The sequence below is a fragment of the Phyllobates terribilis genome, unplaced genomic scaffold (assembly GCF_046119375.1).
Source record: "Phyllobates terribilis strain yellow unplaced genomic scaffold, ASM4611937v1 Scaffold_3__8_contigs__length_932513732, whole genome shotgun sequence".
Taxonomy (NCBI): Eukaryota; Metazoa; Chordata; class Amphibia; order Anura; family Dendrobatidae; genus Phyllobates; species Phyllobates terribilis.
The window spans coordinates 653,005,091-653,029,531 of NW_027362763.1; the positions used below are offsets into that span (position 1 = coordinate 653,005,091).

At 45.9% G+C, this 24,441-nt stretch overlaps 1 protein-coding gene across 2 annotated transcripts in view; it reads right to left on the reverse strand.

Moving 5' to 3' along the window:
- Positions 1 to 24,081, reverse strand: part of LOC141257283 (epoxide hydrolase 1-like) — a 46,566-nt gene extending 22,485 nt beyond the window's left edge. The window contains exons 1-2 of one of the 2 annotated variants that reach the window (XM_073671674.1): positions 23,932 to 24,081; positions 18,382 to 18,595 (exon numbers count right to left, since the gene is read on the reverse strand). In XM_073671674.1, the coding sequence (XP_073527775.1) occupies positions 18,382 to 18,595; positions 23,932 to 23,960 (243 nt within the window). In that variant the 5' untranslated portion in view covers positions 23,961 to 24,081. Of the gene's footprint in view, positions 1 to 18,381; positions 18,596 to 23,742; positions 23,857 to 23,931 lie in introns of those variants that run through there. The other variant, XM_073671675.1, reaches the window with a different exon arrangement.
- Positions 24,082 to 24,441: the final 360 nt, after the last annotated feature.

Here is a 24,441-nt window from a genome sequence, read left to right on the forward strand (position 1 = left end):
CTACAGATACTCACTGTGCTGTATATAGGAGCTACAGATACTCACTGTGCTGTATATAGAGCTACAGATACTCACTGTGCTGTATATAGAGCTACAGATACTCACTGTGCTGTATATAGAGCTACAGATACTCACTGTGCTGTATATAGAGCTACAGATACTCACTGTGCTGTATATAGAGCTACAGATACTCACTGTGCTGTATATAGAGCTACAGATACTCACTGTGCTGTATATAGAGCTACAGATACTCACTGTGCTGTATATAGAGCTACAGATACTCACTGTGCTGTATATAGAGCTACAGATACTCACTGTGCTGTATATAGGGCTACAGATACTCACTGTGCTGTATATAGAGCTACAGATACTCACTGTGCTGTATATAGAGCTACAGATACTCACTGTGCTGTATATAGAGCTACAGATACTCACTGTGCTGTATATAGAGCTACAGATACTCACTGTGCTGTATATAGAAGCTACAGATACTCACTGTGCTGTATATAGGGCTACAGATACTCACTGTGCTGTATAAAGGCTACAGATACTCACTGTGCTGTATATAGGAGCTACAGATACTCACTGTGCCTGTATATAGAGCTACAGATACTCACTGTGCCTGTATATAGAGCTACAGATACTCACTGTGCTGTATATAGAGCTACAGATACTCACTGTGCTGTATATAGGACTACAGATACTCACTGTGCTGTATATAGAGCTACAGATACTCACTGTGCTGTATATAGAGCTACAGATACTCACTGTGCTGTATATATTGCTAGCTACAGATACTCACTGTGCTGTATATAGGACTACAGATACTCACTGTGCTGTATATAGGAGCTACAGATACTCACTGTGCTGTATATAGAGCTACAGATACTCACTGTGCTGTATATAGAGCTACAGATACTCACTGTGCTGTATATAGAGCTACAGATACTCACTGTGCTGTATATAGAGCTACAGATACTCACTGTGCTGTATATAGAGCTACAGATACTCACTGTGCTGTATATAGAGCTACAGATACTCACTGTGCTGTATATAGAGCTACAGATACTCACTGTGCCTGTATATAGAGCTACAGATACTCACTGTGCTGTATATAGAGCTACAGATACTCACTGTGCTGTATATAGAGCTACAGATACTCACTGTGCCTGTATATAGGAGCTACAGATACTCACTGTGCTGTATATAGAGCTACAGATACTCACTGTGCTGTATATAGGAGCTACAGATACTCACTGTGCTGTATATAGGACTACAGATACTCACTGTGCTGTATATAGGACTACAGATACTCACTGTGCTGTATATAGGACTACAGATACTCACTGTGCTGTATATAGGAGCTACAGATACTCACTGTGCTGTATATAGAGCTACAGATACTCACTGTGCTGTATATAGGGCTACAGATACTCACTGTGCTGTATATAGGGCTACAGATACTCACTGTGCTGTATATAGGACTACAGATACTCACTGTGCTGTATATAGAGCTACAGATACTCACTGTGCTGTATATAGAGCTACAGATACTCACTGTGCTGTATATAGAGCTACAGATACTCACTGTGCTGTATATAGAGCTACAGATACTCACTGTGCCTGTATATAGAGCTACAGATACTCAATGTGCTGTATATAGGGCTACAGATACTCACTGTGCTGTATATAGGCTACAGATACTCACTGTGCTGTATATAGAGCTACAGATACTCACTGTGCTGTATATAGGGCTACAGATACTCACTGTGCCTGTATATAGAGCTACAGATACTCACTGTGCTGTATATAGAGCTACAGATACTCACTGTGCTGTATATAGAGCTACAGATACTCACTGTGCTGTATATAGGGCTACAGATACTCACTGTGCTGTATATAGGGCTACAGATACTCACTGTGCTGTATATAGAGCTACAGATACTCACTGTGCTGTATATAGGGCTACAGATACTCACTGTGCTGTATATAGAGCTACAGATACTCACTGTGCTGTATATAGAGCTACAGATACTCACTGTGCTGTATATAGAGCTACAGATACTCACTGTGCCTGTATATAGGGCTACAGATACTCACTGTGCCTGTAATATAGGACTACAGATACTCACTGTGCTGTATATAGGGCTACAGATACTCACTGTGCCTGTATATAGGACTACAGATACTCACTGTGCTGTATATAGGGCTACAGATACTCACTGTGCTGTATATAGGGCTACAGATACTCACTGTTCCTGTATATAGGACTACAGATACTCACTGTGCTGTATATAGGGCTACAGATACTCACTGTGCTGTATATAGGGCTACAGATACTCACTGTGCTGTATATAGGGCTACAGATACTCACTGTGCTGTATATAGGGTTACAGATACTCACTGTGCTGTATATAGGGCTACAGATACTCACTGTGCTGTATATAGAGCTACAGATACTCACTGTGCTGTATATAGAGCTACAGATACTCACTGTGCTGTATATAGAGCTACAGATACTCACTGTGCTGTATATAGAGCTACAGATACTCACTGTGCCTGTATATAGAGCTACAGATACTCACTGTGCTGTATATAGAGCTACAGATACTCACTGTGCTGTATATAGGGCTACAGATACTCACTGTGCTGTATATAGAGCTACAGATACTCACTGTGCTGTATATAGAGCTACAGATACTCACTGTGCTGTATATAGAGCTACAGATACTCACTGTGCTGTATATAGAGCTACAGATACTCACTGTGCTGTATATAGGACTACAGATACTCACTGTGCTGTATATAGGGCTACAGATACTCACTGTGCTGTATATAGGGCTACAGATACTCACTGTGCTGTATATAGAGCTACAGATACTCACTGTGCTGTATATAGGGCTACAGATACTCACTGTGCTGTATATAGAGCTACAGATACTCACTGTGCTGTATATAGAGCTACAGATACTCACTGTGCTGTATATAGGGCTACAGATACTCACTGTGCCTGTATATAGGACTACAGATACTCACTGTGCTGTATATAGGGCTACAGATACTCACTGTGCTGTATATAGGGCTACAGATACTCACTGTGCTGTATATAGGGCTACAGATACTCACTGTGCTGTATATAGAGCTACAGATACTCACTGTGCTGTATATAGAGCTACAGATACTCACTGTGCTGTATATAGGGCTACAGATACTCACTGTGCTGTATATAGGGCTACAGATACTCACTGTGCTGTATATAGGGCTACAGATACTCACTGTGCCTGTATATAGGGCTACAGATACTCACTGTGCTGTATATAGGGCTACAGATACTCACTGTGCTGTATATAGAGGTACAGATACTCACTGTGCCTGTATATAGAGCTACAGATACTCACTGTGCTGTATATAGAGCTACAGATACTCACTGTGCCTGTATATAGAGCTACAGATACTCACTGTGCTGTATATAGAGCTACAGATACTCACTGTGCTGTATATAGGACTACAGATACTCACTGTGCTGTATATAGGGCTACAGATACTCACTGTGCTGTATATAGGGCTACAGATACTCACTGTGCTGTATATAGAGCTACAGATACTCACTGTGCTGTATATAGGGCTACAGATACTCACTGTGCTGTATATAGGGCTACAGATACTCACTGTGCTGTATATAGGGCTACAGATACTCACTGTGCTGTATATAGGGCTACAGATACTCACTGTGCTGTATATAGGGCTACAGATACTCACTGTGCTGTATATAGGGCTACAGATACTCACTGTGCTGTATATAGAGCTACAGATACTCACTGTGCTGTATATAGGACTACAGATACTCACTGTGCTGTATATAGGGCTACAGATACTCACTGTGCTGTATATAGGGCTACAGATACTGACTGTGCTGTATATAGGACTACAGATACTCACTGTGCTGTATATAGGGCTACAGATACTCACTGTGCTGTATATAGGACTACAGATACTCACTGTGCTGTATATAGAGCTACAGATACTCACTGTGCTGTATATAGAGCTACAGATACTCACTGTGCTGTATATAGAGCTACAGATACTCACTGTGCTGTATATAGAGCTACAGATACTCACTGTGCTGTATATAGGACTACAGATACTCACTGTGCTGTATATAGAGCTACAGATACTCACTGTGCCTGTATATAGGACTACAGATACTCACTGTGCTGTATATAGGGCTACAGATACTCACTGTGCTGTATATAGACCTACAGATACTCACTGTGCTGTATATAGAGCTACAGATACTGACTGTGCTGTATATAGGACTACAGATACTCACTGTGCTGTATATAGGACTACAGATACTCACTGTGCTGTATATAGAGCTACAGATACTCACTGTGCTGTATATAGAGCTACAGATACTGACTGTGCTGTATATAGAGCTACAGATACTCACTGTGCCTGTATATAGAGCTACAGATACTCACTGTGCCTGTATATAGAGCTACAGATACTCACTGTGCTGTATATAGAGCTACAGATACTCACTGTGCTGTATATAGAGCTACAGATACTCACTGTGCCTGTATATAGAGCTACAGATACTCACTGTGCCTGTATATAGAGCTACAGATACTCACTGTGCCTGTATATAGAGCTACAGATACTCACTGTGCTGTATATAGAGCTACAGATACTCACTGTGCCTGTATATAGGACTACAGATACTCACTGTGCCTGTATATAGAGCTACAGATACTCACTGTGCCTGTATATAGGACTACAGATACTCACTGTGCCTGTATATAGAGCTACAGATACTCACTGTGCTGTATATAGAGCTACAGATACTCACTGTGCCTGTATATAGGACTACAGATACTCACTGTGCCTGTATATAGAGCTACAGATACTCACTGTGCTGTATATAGAGCTACATATACTCACTGTGCTGTATATAGGGCTACAGATACTCACTGTGCTGTATATAGGACTACAGATACTCACTGTGCTGTATATAGAGCTACAGATACTCACTGTGCTGTATATAGAGCTACAGATACTCACTGTGCTGTATATAGGGCTACAGATACTCACTGTGCTGTATATAGAGCTACAGATACTCACTGTGCTGTATATAGGACTACAGATACTCACTGTGCTGTATATAGAGCTACAGATACTCACTGTGCTGTATATAGAGCTACAGATACTGACTGTGCTGTATATAGAGCTACAGATACTCACTGTGCCTGTATATAGAGCTACAGATACTCAATGTGCCTGTATATAGGACTACAGATACTCACTGTGCCTGTATATAGGGCTACAGATACTCACTGTGCTGTATATAGGACTACAGATACTCACTGTGCTGTATATAGAGCTACAGATACTCAATGTGCCTGTATATAGGACTACAGATACTCACTGTGCCTGTATATAGGACTACAGATACTCACTGTGCTGTATATAGGACTACAGATACTCACTGTGCTGTATATAGAGCTACAGATACTGACTGTGCTGTATATAGAGCTACAGATACTCACTGTGCTGTATATAGGACTACAGATACTCACTGTGCTGTATATAGAGCTACAGATACTCACTGTGCTGTATATAGAGCTACAGATACTCACTGTGCTGTATATAGGACTACAGATACTCACTGTGCTGTATATAGAGCTACAGATACTCACTGTGCTGTATATAGAGCTACAGATACTCACTGTGCTGTATATAGAGCTACAGATACTCACTGTGCTGTATATAGAGCTACAGATACTCACTGTGCTGTATATAGAGCTACAGATACTCACTGTGCTGTATATAGAGCTACAGATACTCACTGTGCTGTATATAGGACTACAGATACTCAATGTGCCTGTATATAGGACTACAGATACTCACTGTGCTGTATATAGAGCTACAGATACTCACTGTGCTGTATATAGGGCTACAGATACTCACTGTGCTGTATATAGAGCTACAGATACTCACTGTGCTGTATATAGAGCTACAGATACTCAATGTGCCTGTATATAGAGCTACAGATACTCACTGTGCTGTATATAGGACTACAGATACTCACTGTGCCTGTATATAGAGCTACAGATACTCACTGTGCTGTATATAGGACTACAGATACTCACTGTGCTGTATATAGGACTACAGATACTCACTGTGCCTGTATATAGGACTACAGATACTCACTGTGCTGTATATAGAGCTACAGATACTGACTGTGCTGTATATAGAGCTACAGATACTCACTGTGCTGTATATAGGACTACAGATACTCACTGTGCTGTATATAGAGCTACAGATACTCACTGTGCTGTATATAGAGCTACAGATACTCACTGTGCCTGTATATAGAGCTACAGATACTCAATGTGCCTGTATATAGGACTACAGATACTCGCTGTGCTGTATATAGAGCTACAGATACTCACTGTGCTGTATATAGAGCTACAGATACTCAATGTGCCTGTATATAGGACTACAGATACTCACTGTGCCTGTATATAGAGCTACAGATACTCACTGTGCTGTATATAGAGCTACAGATACTCACTGTGCCTGTATATAGAGCTACAGATACTCACTGTGCTGTATATAGAGCTACAGATACTCACTGTGCCTGTATATAGAGCTACAGATACTCAATGTGCTGTATATAGAGCTACAGATACTCACTGTGCCTGTATATAGAGCTACAGATACTCAATGTGCTGTATATAGAGCTACAGATACTCAATGTGCCTGTATATAGAGCTACAGATACTCACTGTGCTGTATATAGAGCTACAGATACTCACTGTGCTGTATATAGAGCTACAGATACTCACTGTGCCTGTATATAGAGCTACAGATACTCACTGTGCTGTATATAGAGCTACAGATACTCACTGTGCCTGTATATAGAGCTACAGATACTCACTGTGCCTGTATATAGAGCTACAGATACTCACTGTGCCTGTATATAGGGCTACAGATACTCACTGTGCTGTATATAGAGCTACAGATACTCACTGTGCTGTATATAGAGCTACAGATACTCACTGTGCCTGTATATAGAGCTACAGATACTCACTGTGCCTGTATATAGGGCTACAGATACTCACTGTGCTGTATATAGAGCTACAGATACTCACTGTGCTGTATATAGAGCTACAGATACTCACTGTGCTGTATATAGAGCTACAGATACTCACTGTGCCTGTATATAGAGCTACAGATACTCAATGTGCCTGTATATAGGACTACAGATACTCACTGTGCTGTATATAGAGCTACAGATACTCACTGTGCCTGTATATAGAGCTACAGATACTCACTGTGCTGTATATAGAGCTACAGATACTCACTGTGCCTGTATATAGAGCTACAGATACTCAATGTGCCTGTATATAGGACTACAGATACTCACTGTGCCTGTATATAGAGCTACAGATACTCACTGTGCCTGTATATAGAGCTACAGATACTCGCTGTGCCTGTATATAGAGCTACAGATACTCACTGTGCTGTATATAGGACTACAGATACTCAATGTGCCTGTATATAGGACTACAGATACTCACTGTGCCTGTATATAGAGCTACAGATACTCACTGTGCTGTATATGGGACTACAGATACTCACTGTGCTGTATATAGGACTACAGATACTCACTGTGCCTGTATATAGGACTACAGATACTCACTGTGCTGTATATAGGACTACAGATACTCACTGTGCTGTATATAGGGCTACAGATACTCACTGTGCTGTATATAGGGCTACAGATACTCACTGTGCTGTATATAGGGCTACAGATACTCACTGTGCTGTATATAGAGCTACAGATACTCACTGTGCTGTATATAGAGCTACAGATACTCACTGTGCTGTATATAGAGCTACAGATACTCACTGTGCCTGTATATAGGACTACAGATACTCACTGTGCTGTATATAGGACTACAGATACTCACTGTGCCTGTATATAGAGCTACAGATACTCACTGTGCTGTATATAGGACTACAGATACTCACTGTGCCTGTATATAGAGCTACAGATACTCACTGTGCTGTATATAGAGCTACAGATACTCACTGTGCTGTATATAGGACTACAGATACTCACTGTGCCTGTATATAGAGCTACAGATACTCACTGTGCTGTATATAGGACTACAGATACTCACTGTGCCTGTATATAGAGCTACAGATACTCACTGTGCTGTATATAGAGCTACAGATACTCAATGTGCTGTATATAGGACTACAGATACTCACTGTGCCTGTATATAGAGCTACAGATACTCACTGTGCTGTATATAGGACTACAGATACTCACTGTGCTGTATATAGAGCTACAGATACTGACTGTGCTGTATATAGAGCTACAGATACTCACTGTGCTGTATATAGGACTACAGATACTCGCTGTGCTGTATATAGGACTACAGATACTCACTGTGCTGTATATAGAGCTACAGATACTCACTGTGCTGTATATAGAGCTACAGATACTCACTGTGCCTGTATATAGAGCTACAGATACTCACTGTGCTGTATATAGGACTACAGATACTCGCTGTGCTGTATATAGAGCTACAGATACTCACTGTGCCTGTATATAGAGCTACAGATACTCAATGTGCCTGTATATAGGACTACAGATACTCGCTGTGCTGTATATAGGGCTACAGATACTCACTGTGCTGTATATAGAGCTACAGATACTCACTGTGCTGTATATAGGACTACAGATACTCACTGTGCTGTATATAGAGCTACAGATACTGACTGTGCTGTATATAGAGCTACAGATACTCACTGTGCTGTATATAGGACTACAGATACTCGCTGTGCTGTATATAGGACTACAGATACTCACTGTGCTGTATATAGAGCTACAGATACTCACTGTGCTGTATATAGAGCTACAGATACTCACTGTGCCTGTATATAGAGCTACAGATACTCACTGTGCTGTATATAGGACTACAGATACTCGCTGTGCTGTATATAGAGCTACAGATACTCACTGTGCCTGTATATAGAGCTACAGATACTCAATGTGCCTGTATATAGGACTACAGATACTCGCTGTGCTGTATATAGGACTACAGATACTCACTGTGCTGTATATAGAGCTACAGATACTCACTGTGCCTGTATATAGGGCTACAGATACTCACTGTGCTGTATATAGAGCTACAGATACTCACTGTGCTGTATATAGAGCTACAGATACTCACTGTGCTGTATATAGAGCTACAGATACTCACTGTGCTGTATATAGAGCTACAGATACTCACTGTGCTGTATATAGGACTACAGATACTCACTGTGCTGTATATAGGACTACAGATACTCACTGTGCTGTATATAGGGCTACAGATACTCACTGTGCTGTATATAGGGCTACAGATACTCACTGTGCTGTATATAGAGCTACAGATACTCACTGTGCTGTATATAGGACTACAGATACTCACTGTGCTGTATATAGGGCTACAGATACTCACTGTGCTGTATATAGGGCTACAGATACTCACTGTGCTGTATATAGAGCTACAGATACTGACTGTGCTGTATATAGGACTACAGATACTCACTGTGCTGTATATAGGACTACAGATACTCACTGTGCTGTATATAGGACTACAGATACTCACTGTGCTGTATATAGGGCTACAGATACTCACTGTGCTGTATATAGAGCTACAGATACTGACTGTGCTGTATATAGGACTACAGATACTCACTGTGCTGTATATAGGGCTACAGATACTCACTGTGCTGTATATAGGACTACAGATACTCACTGTGCTGTATATAGGACTACAGATACTCACTGTGCTGTATATAGGGCTACAGATACTCACTGTGCTGTATATAGGACTACAGATACTCACTGTGCTGTATATAGGACTACAGATACTCACTGTGCTGTATATAGGGCTACAGATACTCACTGTGCTGTATATAGGGCTACAGATACTCACTGTGCTGTATATAGGGCTACAGATACTCACTGTGCTGTATATAGGGCTACAGATACTCACTGTGCTGTATATAGGGCTACAGATACTCACTGTGCTGTATATAGAGCTACAGATACTCACTGTGCTGTATATAGAGCTACAGATACTCACTGTGCTGTATATAGAGCTACAGATACTCACTGTGCCTGTATATAGGACTACAGATACTCACTGTGCTGTATATAGGACTACAGATACTCACTGTGCTGTATATAGGACTACAGATACTCACTGTGCTGTATATAGGGCTACAGATACTCACTGTGCTGTATATAGGGCTACAGATACTCACTGTGCTGTATATAGAGCTACAGATACTCACTGTGCTGTATATAGGGCTACAGATACTCACTGTGCTGTATATAGAGCTACAGATACTCACTGTGCTGTATATAGGGCTACAGATACTCACTGTGCTGTATATAGAGCTACAGATACTCTGTGTGCTGTATATAGGGCTACAGATACTCACTGTGCTGTATATAGGACTACAGATACTCACTGTGCTGTATATAGGGCTACAGATACTCACTGTGCTGTATATAGGGCTACAGATACTCACTGTGCTGTATATAGGGCTACAGATACTCACTGTGCTGTATATAGGGCTACAGATACTCACTGTGCTGTATATAGGGCTACAGATACTCACTGTGCTGTATATAGGGCTACAGATACTCACTGTGCTGTATATAGGACTACAGATACTCACTGTGCCTGTATATAGAGCTACAGATACTCAATGTGCTGTATATAGAGCTACAGATACTCACTGTGCTGTATATAGAGCTACAGATACTCACTGTGCTGTATATAGAGCTACAGATACTCACTGTGCTGTATATAGAGCTACAGATACTCACTGTGCTGTATATAGGACTACAGATACTCACTGTGCCTGTATATAGAGCTACAGATACTCACTGTGCCTGTATATAGAGCTACAGATACTCACTGTGCCTGTATATAGAGCTACAGATACTCACTGTGCTGTATATAGAGCTACAGATACTCACTGTGCCTGTATATAGGACTACAGATACTCACTGTGCTGTATATAGGACTACAGATACTCACTGTGCTGTATATAGGACTACAGATACTCACTGTGCTGTATATAGGGCTACAGATACTCACTGTGCTGTATATAGGGCTACAGATACTCACTGTGCTGTATATAGGGCTACAGATACTCACTGTGCTGTATATAGAGCTACAGATACTCACTGTGCCTGTATATAGGGCTACAGATACTCACTGTGCTGTATATAGAGCTACAGATACTCACTGTGCCTGTATATAGAGCTACAGATACTCACTGTGCTGTATATAGAGCTACAGATACTCACTGTGCTGTATATAGGGCTACAGATACTCACTGTGCTGTATATAGGACTACAGATACTCACTGTGCTGTATATAGGACTACAGATACTCACTGTGCTGTATATAGGACTACAGATACTCACTGTGCTGTATATAGGACTACAGATACTCACTGTGCTGTATATAGGGCTACAGATACTCACTGTGCTGTATATAGGGCTACAGATACTCACTGTGCTGTATATAGGGCTACAGATACTCACTGTGCTGTATATAGAGCTACAGATACTCACTGTGCTGTATATAGAGCTACAGATACTCACTGTGCTGTATATAGAGCTACAGATACTCACTGTGCCTGTATATAGAGCTACAGATACTCACTGTGCTGTATATAGGGCTACAGATACTCACTGTGCCTGTATATAGAGCTACAGATACTCACTGTGCCTGTATATAGAGCTACAGATACTCACTGTACCTGTATATAGAGCTACAGATACTCACTGTGCCTGTATATAGGGCTACAGATACTCACTGTGCTGTATATAGAGCTACAGATACTCACTGTGCCTGTATATAGAGCTACAGATACTCACTGTGCCTGTATATAGAGCTACAGATACTCACTGTACCTGTATATAGAGCTACAGATACTCACTGTGCTGTATATAGAGCTACAGATACTCACTGTGCTGTATATAGGACTACAGATACTCACTGTGCTGTATATAGAGCTACAGATACTCACTGTGCCTGTATATAGAGCTACAGATACTCACTGTGCCTGTATATAGAGCTACAGATACTCACTGTGCCTGTATATAGACTACAGATACTCACTGTGCTGTATATAGAGCTACAGATACTCACTGTGCTGTATATAGAGCTACAGATACTCACTGTGCTGTATATAGAGCTACAGATACTCACTGTGCCTGTATATAGAGCTACAGATACTCACTGTGCCTGTATATAGAGCTACAGATACTCACTGTGCCTGTATATAGAGCTACAGATACTCACTGTACCTGTATATAGAGCTACAGATACTCACTGTGCTGTATATAGAGCTACAGATACTCAATGTGCTGTATATAGGACTACAGATACTCACTGTGCTGTATATAGAGCTACAGATACTCACTGTGCCTGTATATAGAGCTACAGATACTCACTGTGCCTGTATATAGAGCTACAGATACTCACTGTACCTGTATATAGAGCTACAGATACTCACTGTGCTGTATATAGAGCTACAGATACTCACTGTGCTGTATATAGAGCTACAGATACTCACTGTGCTGTATATAGGACTACAGATACTCACTGTGCTGTATATAGAGCTACAGATACTCACTGTGCTGTATATAGAGCTACAGATACTCACTGTGCCTGTATATAGAGCTACAGATACTCACTGTGCTGTATATAGAGCTACAGATACTCAATGTGCTGTATATAGAGCTACAGATACTCACTGTGCCTGTATATAGGGCTACAGATACTCACTGTGCCTGTATATAGAGCTACAGATACTCACTGTACCTGTATATAGAGCTACAGATACTCACTGTGCTGTATATAGAGCTACAGATACTCACTGTGCTGTATATAGAGCTACAGATACTCACTGTGCTGTATATAGGACTACAGATACTCACTGTGCCTGTATATAGAGCTACAGATACTCACTGTACCTGTATATAGAGCTACAGATACTCACTGTACCTGTATATAGAGCTACAGATACTCACTGTGCTGTATATAGAGCTACAGATACTCACTGTGCTGTATATAGGACTACAGATACTCACTGTGCCTGTATATAGAGCTACAGATACTCACTGTACCTGTATATAGAGCTACAGATACTCACTGTACCTGTATATAGAGCTACAGATACTCACTGTGCTGTATATAGAGCTACAGATACTCACTGTGCTGTATATAGAGCTACAGATACTCAATGTGCTGTATATAGAGCTACAGATACTCACTGTGCCTGTATATAGGGCTACAGATACTCACTGTGCCTGTATATAGAGCTACAGATACTCACTGTACCTGTATATAGAGCTACAGATACTCACTGTACCTGTATATAGAGCTACAGATACTCACTGTGCTGTATATAGAGCTACAGATACTCACTGTGCTGTATATAGAGCTACAGATACTCACTGTGCTGTATATAGGACTACAGATACTCACTGTGCTGTATATAGAGCTACAGATACTCACTGTGCTGTATATAGAGCTACAGATACTCACTGTGCCTGTATATAGAGCTACAGATACTCACTGTGCTGTATATAGAGCTACAGATACTCAATGTGCTGTATATAGAGCTACAGATACTCACTGTGCTGTATATAGAGCTACAGATACTCACTGTGCTGTATATAGAGCTACAGATACTCACTGTGCTGTATATAGAGCTACAGATACTCACTGTGCTGTATATAGGGCTACAGATACTCACTGTGCTGTATATAGAGCTACAGATACTCACTGTGCTGTATATAGAGCTACAGATACTCACTGTGCTGTATATAGAGCTACAGATACTCACTGTGCTGTATATAGGACTACAGATACTCACTGTGCTGTATATAGAGCTACAGATACTCACTGTGCTGTATATAGAGCTACAGATACTCACTGTGCTGTATATAGGACTACAGATACTCACTGTGCTGTATATAGAGCTACAGATACTCACTGTGCTGTATATAGAGCTACAGATACTCACTGTGCTGTATATAGAGCTACAGATACTCACTGTGCTGTATATAGAGCTACAGATACTCACTGTGCTGTATATAGGACTACAGATACTCACTGTGCTGTATATAGAGCTACAGATACTCACTGTGCTGTATATAGAGCTACAGATACTCACTGTGCTGTATATAGGACTACAGATACTCACTGTGCTGTATATAGGGCTACAGATACTCACTGTGCTGTATATAGGGCTACAGATACTCACTGTGCTGTATATAGGACTACAGATACTCACTGTGCTGTATATAGGGCTACAGATACTCACTGTGCTGTATATAGAGCTACAGATACTCACTGTGCTGTATATAGAGCTACAGATACTCACTGTGCTGTATATAGAGCTACAGATACTCACTGTGCTGTATATAGGACTACAGATACTCACTGTGCTGTATATAGAGCTACAGATACTCACTGTGCTGTATATAGGACTACAGATACTCACTGTGCCTGTATATAGAGCTACAGATACTCACTGTGCCTGTATATAGGGCTACAGATGCTCACTGTGCCTGTATATAGAGCTACAGATACTCACTGTGCTGTATATAGGGCTACAGATACTCACTGTGCTGTATATAGGGCTACAGATACTCACTGTGCTGTATATAGGACTACAGATACTCACTGTGCTGTATATAGAGCTACAGATACTCACTGTGCTGTATATAGGGCTACAGATACTCACTGTGCTGTATATAGGGCTACAGATGCTCACTGTGCCTGTATATAGAGCTACAGATACTCACTGTGCTGTATATAGGGCTACAGATACTCACTGTGCCTGTATATAGAGCTACAGATACTCACTGTGCTGTATATAGGGCTACAGATACTCACTGTGCTGTATATAGAGCTACAGATACTGACTGTGCTGTATATAGGACTACAGATACTCACTGTGCTGTATATAGGGCTACAGATACTCACTGTGCTGTATATAGGACTACAGATACTCACTGTGCCTGTATATAGAGCTACAGATACTCACTGTGCCTGTATATAGAGCTACAGATACTCACTGTGCTGTATATAGGGCTACAGATACTCACTGTGCTGTATATAGAGCTACAGATACTCACTGTGCTGTATATAGGGCTACAGATACTCACTGTGCTGTATATAGAGCTACAGATACTGACTGTGCTGTATATAGGACTACAGATACTCACTGTGCTGTATATAGGGCTACAGATACTCACTGTGCTGTATATAGAGCTACAGATACTGACTGTGCTGTATATAGGACTACAGATACTCACTGTGCCTGTATATAGAGCTACAGATGCTCACTGTGCCTGTATATAGAGCTACAGATACTCACTGTGCTGTATATAGGGCTACTGATACTCACTGTGCTGTATATAGAGCTACAGATACTGACTGTGCTGTATATAGGAGTACAGATACTCACTGTGCTGTATATAGGGCTACAGATACTCACTGTGCTGTATATAGAGCTACAGATACTGACTGTGCTGTATATAGGGCTACAGATACTCACTGTGCTGTATATAGAGCTACAGATACTCACTGTGCTGTATATAGAGCTACAGATACACACTGTGCTGTATATAGGACTACAGATACTCACTGTGCCTGTATATAGAGCTACAGATACTCACTGTGCTGTATATAGAGCTACAGATACTCACTGTGCTGTATATAGAGCTACAGATACTCACTGTGCCTGTATATAGGGCTACAGATACTCACTGTGCCTGTATATAGAGCTACAGATACTCACTGTGCTGTATATAGAGCTACAGATACTCACTGTGCTGTATATAGAGCTACAGATACTCACTGTGCTGTATATAGGACTACAGATACTCACTGTGCTGTATATAGAGCTACAGATACTCACTGTGCTGTATATAGAGCTACAGATACTCACTGTGCTGTATATAGAGCTACAGATACTCACTGTGCTGTATATAGAGCTACAGATACTCACTGTGCCTGTATATAGAGCTACAGATACTCACTGTGCTGTATATAGAGCTACAGATACTCACTGTGCTGTATATAGGACTACAGATACTCACTGTGCTGTATATAGGGCTACAGATTCTCACTGTGCCTGTATATAGGACTACAGATACTCACTGTGCTGTATATAGAGCTACAGATACTCACTGTGCCTGTATATAGGACTACAGATACTCACTGTGCTGTATATAGGGCTACAGATACTCACTGTGCTGTATATAGGGCTACAGATACTCACTGTGCTGTATATAGGGCTACAGATACTCACTGTGCCTGTATATAGGACTACAGATACTCACTGTGCTGTATATAGGGCTACAGATTCTCACTGTGCCTGTATATAGGACTACAGATACTCACTGTGCTGTATATAGAGCTACAGATACTCACTGTGCTGTATATAGAGCTACAGATAGTCACTGTGCTGTATATACGGCTACAGATACTCACTGTGCTGTATATAGAGCTACAGATAGTCACTGTGCTGTATATAGGACTACAGATACTCACTGTGCTGTATATAGAGCTACAGATACTCACTGTGCTGTATATAGGGCTACAGATACTCACTGTGCTGTATATAGGGCTACAGATACTCACTGTGCTGTATATAGAGCTACAGATACTCACTGTGCCTGTATATAGAGCTACAGATACTCACTGTGCTGTATATAGGACTACAGATAGTCACTGTGCTGTTTGGTGACATGGTGTGTACCACACTCAACATGGACCAGAGGAAGCAAAGGAAAGAGCTGTCTCAGGAGATTAGAAAGAAAATTATAGACAAGCATGTTAAAGGTAAAGGTTATAAGACCATCTCCAAGCAGCTTGATGTTCCTGTGACTACGGTTGCACATATTCAGAAATGTAAGATCCATGGGACTGTAGCAAACCTCCCTGGACGTGGCCGCAGGAGGAAAATTGATGACAAATCAAAGAGACGGATAATATGAATGGTAACAAAAGAGCCCAGGATAACGTCTAAAGAGATTAAAGGTGAACTTCGAGCTCAAGGAACATCAGTGTCAGATCGCACCATCCGTCGTTGTTTGATCCAAAGTGGACTTCATGGGAGACGACCAAGGAGAACACTATTGTTGAAAAAAATCATAAAAATTCCAGACTGGAATTTGCCAAACTACATGTTGACACGACACAAAGCTTCTGGGAGAATGTCCTATGGACAGATGAGACAAAAATGGAAGTTTTTGGGAAGGCACATCAGCTCTATGATCACAGGCGGAAAAATGAAGCATATCAAGAAAAGAACACTGTCCCTACTGTGAAACATGGTGGAGGCTCTGTTATGTTCTGGGGCTGCTTTGCTGCATCTGGCACAGGGTGTCTGGAATCTGTGCAGAGTACAATGAAATCTCAAGACTATCAAGGGATTCTAGAGAGAAATGTGCTGCCCAGTGTCAGAAAGCGTGGTCTCAGTCGCAGGTCATGGGTCTTCCAACAGGATAATGACCCAAAACACACAGCTAAAAACACCCAAGAATGGAGAAGAGGAAAACATTGGACTATTCTGAAGTGGCTTCTATGAGCCCTGACCTAAATCCTATTGAGCATCTTTGGAAAGAGCTGAAACATGGCGTCTGGAAAAGGCAACCTTCAACCACGAGACAACTGGAGCAGTTTGCTCATGAGGAGTCTCCAAAATACCTGTGGAGAGGTGCAGAAGTCTCATTGACCGTTACAGGAATCGTCTGATTGCAGTGATCGCCTCAAAAGGTTCAACAAAATATTAAGTGAAGAAGAAGAAGAAGAACCATCATTTCTGTCCAGGCCGATTTCATGAGGTTAATTTTATAAAATCTTCTGTGGAAGCAGAAAAGCAATGTCTGACCTTCATTTGTTCATTTTCATAGATTTGTAATTTATTATTACTTTTGTCAGATTCAAGTTATTTCTGTGACCATTGTGGGTTTTTCTTTCGGTAAACGAGGGGGACCAACAATTTTGACCACGTGTGTAAATCTAATTAATCTGATCTCTACCATTGTCAGCCCTGTCCCTCTCCCTCTTCCTGCCCCACGTCTTGTGGTCTCCTCATTGGCCCCCCTATGATCTGTATATTACATAGTAGTGGCCCCTCACATGAGGTGGAAGAAGAGTTTAGGCTCCGGGGTCCCCATCATTGTCCCTCAGATCTCAGCTAAGTGTTAATGTTGCTCCGACATGAATCCGTTTCTTTGTGTAATTCAGGGACTTTTACCACTTAATGCCGTACCTCAATATCGGCCTCCGAGGCGTCGATGACGAAGGGGCGCAGGCGGGTGTCCTCCCCGTGGGTGGGCGGCTTCTCTCCAGGACCCCACCAGCCTTCTCCCAGCTCCAGGGTCTTTATCTTCCGCCCATGCAGCTTCCAACACATGAGAGTCCCCCCAAGACCGACAGCAACGGGGACCAGGAGGCTCCGGGGCCAGTGGTCAATGAAAGCCGACCTGCAGAGGACCAGCGAAACACAGAGCAAGATGAAGAAAGGGAATGCAGCTCTGGAGGTGACTGGAGGATGAGACACGATGTAACAGCAGAATAGTGAGTGCAGCTCTGGAGGTGACTGGAGGATGAGACACGATGTAACAGCAGAATAGTGACTGCAGCTCTGGAGGAGACTGGAGGATGAGACATGATGTAACAGCAGAATAGTGAGTGCAGCTCTGGAGGTGACTGGAGGATGAGACATGATGTGATGCAAGTAAAGTACTACACATTATGTGTAGATTAGAGGAATCTTTCAGATACTCCGCTGATCGGGTAATGAAGGGGTTACGTGACTTTGGGAATATTTCTGCGATTTCCTGACGCTTCCATCAGACGGAGGATCTGGGATGTGTCAGCTCCACCTTTCAGTCTCCGGTGTGGAGTAATCAGACTTCATCTTTTTTCTGTTTTCTCTATAGTCTAGGAAACAATGGGCTTATCTGGAAACAGTCAGCGAGCTGCTGTCTCTCCTGTGCCGGAGCGCACGCGTTACATCTGCGGTTTCCTTCCTGACGTTGGTTCTTCACTCGGAGCTTCCAGCCTCATTGGTGGAGATAACGCGGCGTCAGGGGAGCGGCGTCAGGGGAGCGGGGTCAGGAGAGCAGCGTCAGGGGATCAACGTCAGGGGAGCGGGGTCAGGAGAGCGGGGTCAGGAGAGCGGCGTCAGGAGAGCGGCGTCAGGAGAGCGGCGTCAGGGGAGCGGCGTCAGGGGAGCGGGGTCAGGAGAGCAGCGTCAGGGGATCAACGTCAGGGGAGCGGGGTCAGGAGAGCGGCGTCAGGGGAGCGGCGTCAGGGGATCAACGTCAGGGGAGCGGGGACAGGAGAGCGGCGTCAGGAGAGCGGCGTCAGGGGATCAACGTCAGGAGAGCGGCGTCAGGGGATCAACGTCAGGGGAGCGGGGTCAGGGGAGCGGCGTCAGGGGATCAACGTCAGGGGAGCAACGTCAGGGGAGCGGGGACAGGAGAGCGGCGTCAGGAGAGCGGCGTCAGGGGAGCGGCGTCAGGAGAGCGGCGTCAGGAGAGCGGCGTCAGGGGATCAACGTCAGGAGAGCGGCGTCAGGGGAGCGGCGTCAGGGGAGCGGCGTCAGGGGATCAACGTCAGGGGAGCAACGTCAGGGGAGCGGGGACAGGAGAGCGGCGTCAGGAGAGCGGCGTCAGGGGAGCGGCGTCAGGGGATCAACGTCAGGAGAGCGGCGTCAGGGGAGCGGCGTCAGGGGAGCGGCGTCAGGAGAGCGGCGTCAGGAGAGCGGCGTCAGGGGAGCGGCGTCAGGGGAGCGGCGTCAGGGCAGCGGCATCAGGAGAGCGGCGTCAGGGCAGCGGCGTCAGGGGAGCGGCGTCAGGACAGCGGAGTCAGGGGAGCGGCGTCAGGAGAGCAGCGTTAGGGCAGCGGCATCAGGAGATCGGCGTCAGGGTAGCGGCGTCAGGGCAGCGGCGTCAGGGGATCTGTTCTCCAGGCTATCTCTGCATGTGTCACAGCTGTCTTACAGCCGTGACACTTGCAGGCGCGGTGGCAATGAATGAAATGCCGAGCACGCCGAAATACTTGGTAAGCACCTGAGCGTGCTCGCCAAAAGAGTTAATGAGGCATACTCGCTTATCACTAATGGTCTCGGCAATATAGATTCATGATTACAAGGAAAAAAGTAATAATAGAAATAAAACTGTAAAGTGCTGTGGAATTTGTTTTCACTATATAAATAAATAAATTATATATGCAATGCCTAGTTATGACCAGCAGGTGGCAAAAATATAAAGAATTATTGAATGTAAACTGATCACAAAACCAAACAGTGAATTAATATATAAAAGCCGAACAGAAAACCCACCAAGCTGAGACCTCGCACAAGAGCCGGACCCCCGACACAACAAAACTATTCATTATTTGTTTTTACGCTTTGTTTCCATTCTATTGTTCATTATTGTATCGCCACCTGCTGGTCATGACTGTTTATTACCCGTTTCACTGTTGCCCTTTACTCTAATTGACATTTATCTCTTTTATGACTTTTCTTTGTCATCATGAATCATCCCCTCCCCCGACCATCGCTCTTGTAGTTTTTAATTCTTTCTGATCATTGCCCAGTTACAGTTTTGTATGGATATGAATGAATATCGCTGTTTGCTCTTGCGGCTTCTGGTTGAACTCGATGGACCTGGGTCTTTTTCCTACCTACATAACTATTCTAGGAGTGTCGGCACTTTCTTTGGCGCTCGGCTTTTTTGTTTGCTTTAGGTTTCTCCAGAAAGTAACCTGAACTCTTTATATAGAGCTGGCGGCTGGCACTGGATGGGCACTGCTGTGTGCAGGAGGGGCTGGCACTGGATGGGCACTGCTGTGTGCAGGAGGGGCTGGCACTGGATGGGCACTGCTGTGTGCAGGAGGGGCTGGCACTGGATGGGCACTGCTGTGTGCAGGAGGGGCTGGCACTGGATGGGCACCGCTGCGTGCAGGAGGGGCTGGCACTGGATGGGCACTGCTGTGTGCAGGAGGGGCTGGCACTGCTGTGTGCAGGAGGGGCTGGCACTGGATGGGCACCGCTGCGTGCAGGAGGGGCTGGCACTGGATGGGCACTGCTGTGTGCAGGAGGGGCTGGCACTGCTGCGTGCAGGAGGGGCTGGCACTGGATGGGCACTGCTGTGTGCAGGAGGGGCTGGCACTGCTGTGTGCAGGAGGGGCTGGCACTGGATGGGCACCGCTGCGTGCAGGAGGGGCTGGCACTGGATGGGCACTGCTGTGTGCAGGAGGGGCTGGCACTGGATGGGCACCGCTGCGTGCAGGAGGGGCTGGCACTGGATGGGCACTGCTGTGTGCAGGAGGGGCTGGCACTGCTGTGTGCAGGAGGGGCTGGCACTGGATGGGCACCGCTGCGTGCAGGAGGGGCTGGCACTGGATGGGCACTGCTGTGTGCAGGAGGGGCTGGCACTGCTGTGTGCAGGAGGGGATGGCACTGGATGGGCACCGCTGCGTGCAGGAGGGGCTGGCACTGGATGGGCACTGCTGTGTGCAGGAGGGGCTGGCACTGCTGTGTGCAGGAGGGGCTGGCACTGGATGGGCACCGCTGCGTGCAGGAGGGGCTGGCACTGGATGGGCACTGCTGTGTGCAGGAGGGGCTGGCACTGCTGTGTGCAGGAGGGGCTGGCACTGGATGGGCACCGCTGCGTGCAGGAGGGGCTGGCACTGGATGGGCATCGCTGTGTGCAGGAGGGGCTGGCACTGGATGGGCACCGCTGTGTGCAGGAGGGTCTGGCACTGGATGGGCACCGCTGCGTGCAGGAGGGGCTGGCACTGGATGGGCACCGCTGTGTGCAGGAGGGGCTGGCACTGGATGGGCACCGCTGCGTGCAGGAGGGGCTGGCACTGGATGGGCACCGCTGTGTGCAGGAGGGGCTGGCACTGGATGGGCACCGCTGCGTGCAGGAGGGGCTGGCACTGGATGGGCACTGCTGTGTGCAGGAAGGGCTGGCACCACTGGATGGGCACCGCTGCGTGCAGGAGGGGCTGGCACTGGATGGGCACCGCTGCGTGCAGGAGGGGCTGGCACTGGATGGGCACTGCTGCGTGCAGGAGGGGCTGGCACCCGGAGAAAGCGTCTGCAGCTCTGCCCTAAGTCACCATGTTAGAAGTAAACCATTCTACTTCTGAATACATTGGGGTCCTACAAAGAACATAACATGTGGGTGCACCTGCTACCCCCACCCCTCATCTCCTACCCCAACTCCTCACTTGCTGCCCCCAACTCCTCACCTGCTGCCCCCGCCCCTCATCTGTTACCCCCACTCCTTACCTGCTGCCCCCGCCCCTCATCTGCTGCCCCCGCCCCTCATCTCCTACCCCAACTCCTCACCTGCTGCCCCCAACTCCTCACCTGCTGCCCCCGCCCCTCATCTGCTACCCCCACTCCTTACCTGCTGCCCCCACCCCTCATCTGCTACCCCAACTCCTCACCTGCTGCTCCCGCCCCTCATCTGCTACCTCCACTCCTTACCTGCTGCCTCCGCCCCTCATCTGCTGCCCCTGCCCCTCATCTGCTGCCCCCAACGCCTCACCTGCTGCCCCCAACTCCTCACCTGCTGCCCCCGCCCCTCATCTGCTACCCCCACTCTTTACCTGCTGACCCCACCCCTCATCTACTACCCCTACTCCTTACCTGCTGCCCCCGCTCCTCATCTACTACTCCCACTCCTCACCTGCTGCCCCCGCTCCTCATCTACTACCCCCACTCCTCACCTGCTGCCCCCGCTCCTCATCTACTACCCCTACTCCTTACCTGCTGCCCCCGCTCCTCATCTACTACCCCCACTCCTCACCTGCTGCCCCCGCTCCTCATCTACTACCCCCACTCCTCACCTGCTGCCCCCGCTCCTCATCTACTACCCCCACTCCTCACCTGCTGCCCCCGCTCCTCATCTACTACCCCCACTCCTCACCTGCTGCCCCCGCTCCTCATCTACTACCCCCACTCCTCACCTGCTGCCCCCGCCCCTCATCTACTACCCCCACTCCTCACCTGCTGCCCCCGCCCCTCATCTACTACCCCCACTCCTCACCTGCTGCCCCCGCTCCTCATCTACTACCCCCACTCCTCACCTGCTGCCCCCGCTCCTCATCTACTACCCCCACTCCTCACCTGCTGCCCCCGCTCCTCATCTACTACCCCCACTCCTCACCTGCTGCCCCCGCCCCTCATCTACTACCCCCACTCCTCACCTGCTGCCCCCGCCCCTCATCTACTACCCCCACTCCTCACCTGCTGCCCCCGCTCCTCATCTACTACCCCCACTCCTCACCTGCTGCCCCCGCCCCTCATCTGCTACCCCCACTCCTCACCTGCTGCCCCCGCCCCTCATCTGCTACCCCCACTCCTCACCTGCTGCCCCCGCTCCTCATCTACTACCCCCACTCCTCACCTGCTGCCCCCGCCCCTCATCTGCTACCCCCACTCCTCACCTTCTGCCCCCGCCCCTCATCTGCTACCCCCACTCCTTACCTGCTGCCCCCGCTCCTCATCTGCTACACCCACTCCTTACCTGCTGCCCCCGCTCCTCATCTACTACCCCTACTCCTTACCTGCTGCCCCCGCTCCTCATCTGCTACCCCCACTCCTTACCTGCCGCCGCCTGCCCCTCATCTGCTGCCCGAACTCCTCACATGGTGCCACTTGCCCATAACCTGCTGCCCCCCACCCTTTCCTGCTGCTTCTCACCAATCACATAATAGCCCCCACACCTGCTGCCCCACACCCCTCACCCCTCACCTGCTGCCCCCCGCCCCTCACCTGCTGCCCCCCGCCCCTCACCTGCCATCCTCCAGGAGCTGCTTCCACATTGCGGACTCTGTGGTGCCGTCTTCCTCCTGTTGATGCCCTTTGTCCTGTTACATGGAGGGAAATAGCAGACACCGCCTCTGCCCCTCCTGCCTGCAAATATCAGGACGCAGAGTCATCCAAGTGCAACAGAAAAGGGACAAATCAATGAGTCTCGTGACCTGACAGCAATCATCCAGATTTCCACACATGCCAAGTGGTGCATAAATCTGGATTTACACAGATATAATCCTCTGCTCTCTGCCAAGTTGTCGATCGTCAGTCCTCACTGTAAAATGTGGAATTATATTCATGAATCAGGTAACTCACAACAAACATTTCTAATTGTTATTTGGAAAAGCTGCATTAGATGTTGTCTGCAGCCACCACTAGGAGGAGCTCCCTGTATACAGAGATACATGATAAGATCCTGTCTGCAGCCACCACTAGGGGGAGCTCCCTGTATACAGAGATACATGATAAGATTCTGTCTGCAGCCTCCAC